Source organism: Rhinolophus ferrumequinum, chromosome 18, assembly GCF_004115265.2.
Source record: "Rhinolophus ferrumequinum isolate MPI-CBG mRhiFer1 chromosome 18, mRhiFer1_v1.p, whole genome shotgun sequence".
NCBI classification, from domain to species: domain Eukaryota; kingdom Metazoa; phylum Chordata; class Mammalia; order Chiroptera; family Rhinolophidae; genus Rhinolophus; species Rhinolophus ferrumequinum.
The window spans coordinates 39168436-39172471 of NC_046301.1; the positions used below are offsets into that span (position 1 = coordinate 39168436).

At 49.7% G+C, this 4036-nt stretch overlaps 1 protein-coding gene across 1 annotated transcript; it reads right to left on the bottom strand.

The window, feature by feature from the left end:
• Positions 1 to 720: 720 nt before the first annotated feature.
• SWSAP1 (SWIM-type zinc finger 7 associated protein 1) lies at positions 721 to 2137 on the bottom strand. Its single transcript, XM_033135179.1, has 2 exons — positions 1828 to 2137; positions 721 to 1224 (listed from the first exon to the last, which is right to left on the bottom strand). Exons 1-2 carry the CDS (start codon positions 2074 to 2076, stop codon positions 721 to 723), a joined length of 753 nt encoding a protein of 250 aa, XP_032991070.1. The 5' UTR covers positions 2077 to 2137.
• Positions 2138 to 4036: the final 1899 nt, after the last annotated feature.

The window sequence follows — 4036 nt, forward strand, 5'->3', positions numbered from 1 at the left end:
TCACAAATTCCACTGGCCAAAAATGGATACATGACCCCAGCTAGAACCACGGATGGCAAGGAAGTGTAGTTGAGCTGTGCACCCAGGGAGAGGAAAGCTGTTTAATGGGCCTCTATCTCATCTGTACCACTAATAATAACATTAACTCATAGGGCTCTATTCTATATCAGGCCCCATTCTAAGAAAGAACTTTCATGACACCAAATGTTATCAAGTAGTTCAATGGGAGCAGGTTTAACCACTTTTTAAAAGTTTGACATAACCTAGGAAAGTTAAACATATGTATACCTTCTGTTCCAGCAATTCTACTTCTAGGTATATACCCTAAAAACCTTCACACACACACCTCAGGACGTATGCCAGAATGTTTATAGCAGTAAAGTCAATCTGATGAATAAATTGGGGTATAGTTTACCCATGAAATTATATGCAGTAGGGATAAAGAAACGAACTAGAAAATGTGGCTGAATCTTCGTAACAGTGTTAAGGAGGAGAAGAAAGAAGTCTCATAAGATTACATTTCTCATGAAATTCTTTAAAAAGTTTAAAACAACAAAACAAAACAATATGTTGATAGGGTACAAATGTGCATGATAATGCTATTTTTAAAAGAGAAAGAGCTCTTTACATTCTTTAGGTCATTGAATCTGCACATGTCCCTGAGGTAAGTATTCCAGCCATGGGAAACTGAGGTATAAAGAGGTGGTAACACACCAAAGTTCAAGGGTGGCCTCCAGAACTTGAACCCTTGTTTGAGCTAGGGTCACAAGCCTGTGTAGGCCATGGGGTGACTGTCATCTCTCCATCTGGTTGGAAAGCCACCGACCACTCTGCCCTGGGGCCCAGCCCACCTGGCTCCAGGCAGGCTCTGAAGCAGCGCTGTCCTGGGCCTGGTGCTTCCAGATGCAGCCAGCACTGGGCAGGGAAATACCTCTGGAGCAGCGAGAGCTGCAGGGCATCCCCACTGTCTCCCTCCTCCGGGGTCTGGAGAGCTACAATGAGCCCACAGCCTCGGCCAGGCCCAACACGGTGGCTGAAGTGGGCAGCTGTGTCCAGAAGCAGGGCAGCCAGGTAGGCGGCTTCCTGGTGCCCCAGATCTTCAGCTAAGTACTCCTCCAGGCCATCAAGCAGCAGAAGGGCGGGAGTTGGCCCCCGGGCCTCATGGGCAGAGCACAGGAGCTGGAGGAGCTCCCCCGTTGAGGGTGGGTACTGGAAACGGATCTTCTATTGGGAGGGAAAAAAAGAATGGGCCAGATTCAGCAGAGGAAGCCACCACAGCAGCCCTGCTTCCTTGCATACTTTCCTGGACGAGGCTCTCACTCGCCAGACATCTGCTTCCAGAGTGAAGCAGCCCAGAGTGGTCAAATATTCTCCTATTCGCCCCCTCCTTTTTTATCCATCACTCATCACTGTTGCCCGATATTAGTTGAGACAAGGTATATCTTTTCGCCAAATTTCTAGGGCAATCTTTCCACGCAAAACCCATCCCTAGCCTTCCCAGTATGACCTCATCGTTGACTCCGGCTCCTCTGGAACCAACTCGCTTCGGGACAACAAGCAGGTTTAGCCCCGGCCTTACCCGCCCTGATGCCACTATTTGAGCACCGCCTTTCGCTACCTCCGCCCCTTTATTGGATAGTCTTTCACTCAATCTTAAGCCCTCGCAAGTCCCGCCCCCGCTCATTCCTCACTGCGCCACCAAATTAATGGCTGTTCCGGCTCGCCCTTCCTCAGTACCCGCCATTGGTCTGTATACCTGTCACTCAATCCTCGATCCGCCCCGCCACTGGTTGGTCAGCCTCTAGTCCCGTCCCGTCTCCCCGTTACCTGTAGTCGCAGGGGGTCGAGCGCTGCCCGCGTCCTGTTGGGCAGGCTTTGCAGAGGCCTCCGGGTCAGGAAGAGGACGGGGCCTCGGCCGTCCCCTGCCGCCTCCAGGGCTGCCGCAAATAGCAGCGCTGTTTTTCCAGAGCCTGGACCGCCGAGTAGCAGCAAAGGCGGTTCCGCTTCGGCTGCACTCTCCTCCACGGGCTCGGCCGCCCTGCCCCGTCCCAGCACCCGCCTCAGCGTCTCCGCCATCCACAACGTACCTCTGCGCAATTGGCGGCCCGTTCCTGCCCTTAGTCCCTCCCAAGCCGAGGCCTCATTGGTTACGATGCACTTTGCTTCTCCATTGGTCTGTGAGTTGTCCATCAAAGATCGGGACTCTGCTATATCTTTCAGTGGTGAAGGGGCAAATAACTTAGTCTGAGGAAGGAGGAATGCTGGCGTTTGAAGGAGAAAAGGCCCTTTCCTTGGTTGAGTCTGCTGAGGCAAGCAGCACAAATACTATTATTGTGAACGAATCAGCTAATCAGACAGATATAAGGGTTGAGAGTTGGAGGGAGCGGTTCTTCCCAAATCACTGACGCATTAAAGGCTCCTGGCCTCAGTTTGCTCACCTGTAAAATGGAACTCGTGATATCTCCGAGGAATATTGCGATGGGCATGTGTCTGTGTGTTTCTGCTGATGTCACCCAATGACAGTTGAGAAGCAAAGAAATGGAGTAGCTTAGTACTTTATGCATCGGAGTATCGGCACAAGTTGGGGGTGTATGTGTTGCAGGCTTAGGGACATTTGTGTGCAAAACATTAGCAGCTGTCTCTGAGAGTCTGTGAGGAGTCTCAACTGGCTTCCTCTATGGCCTGGGGATTTCCTAGGTCCTACTAGGGATGCGGGGCGGAGGCAGCACCGTAGAACAAAATAGGGGCCAGGAGAAAGAAAGAGACGGGCTGGAAGACTGAGGGAAGGCTATGGCAGGGACCTGGTTTGCTTTGTTCACTTGGTAACTCCAGCGCCCAGAACAGTGACTTGCTCATTGTAGATTCTCAATATATTCTTGTTAAATGAATGAATGAAGAAAGAAAGGTAGGATTGATGAGAAACTAGGAGAGAAGGAGGAACAAGGTGAGTGATTGCTGGCTGGGGCTCCTCACCGACTTCTCCCTAGAGCTGCCACTCAAGCCCCTGTTGTCCTGGCAACTCTGTCTCTTGGTAACTTGAAAGTAGTGTCGTTGCCAAGAAACCCAGGGGCACTGGCGGAACTGAGATTTCCTGGGTTTTCTTTCTCCCTCTAAGACTAGAACTCAGCTCCACAACATCCCCCAATATACCCACTCAAACAGCCGGTCCCCCCACACTCCTACACACACACACACACACACACACACACACACACACACACACCATGGCATCTCTGCATATATGCCACTTCCAGAATCCCCATCACACACATGCTCACAGCCCTATCCTATCCTGACACAAAGCATCCCATACACACTCTCTCCCACATTCACGCCCCCACATCCTTCCCTTGAACACCACCAGAACACACTGATACAACAATATCATTGCCACCACACACACACACACACACACACACACACGTTTCCTTTCAGCTGATGTTCCTGCATCTCTTTCTATACACACACACACACACAGATAAAGTACATTGTTACACTGCCTTGTCAAAAGTTCCTCAACACCCCCCAACAGATACACAACCTGTGATTCACCTCACTTTGCAACACTCCAAATGCATAAGCACCCAGTAGTGATACCTGTATCACACAGTTACATACACAGGAGCATGTTGAACACAGCCCCATCTCAGGTCCTTTGTATTTGCTGTTCTGCCTAGAGGACTCAGCTCCCAGATATCCCTGGACTCATTTTCCCACTCCATTTAGGTCTCTGCTCAAATATCACTTACTCAGAGAGGCTTTCCCTAACCACCTGTGTAAAATCACATACCCTTTCCTTTTTAACTGCTTATCCGTCTTTATTTATCTTCAAATAAGTTATCACTTCCAATGTTATGTATTTATTTTATTGCTTCTCTCCTCACTAGAATGCCACTGTGGGGTCCCTAGCTCTTAGAAGAGCACCTGGCACACAGTAGGTGCTCATAAATGTAGGCTGAGTGAGTACATTGGAAGAGAAGCAGGTGTTTGGCATAGCTCTCATACAAACAGTATTTCTTTCTCTCACTTCTCAGAA

Bases quoted from the DNA above. Each gene is read 5' to 3' on its own strand.
- SWSAP1 (XM_033135179.1), bottom strand. From the start codon at position 2,076: ATGGCGGAGACGCTGAGGCGGGTGCTGGGACGGGGCAGGGCGGCCGAG. The intron at 1,225-1,827 runs GTAACGGGGAGA...CCCTCCCAATAG, and splicing joins TCGACCCCCTGCGACTACAG to AAGATCCGTTTCCAGTACCC.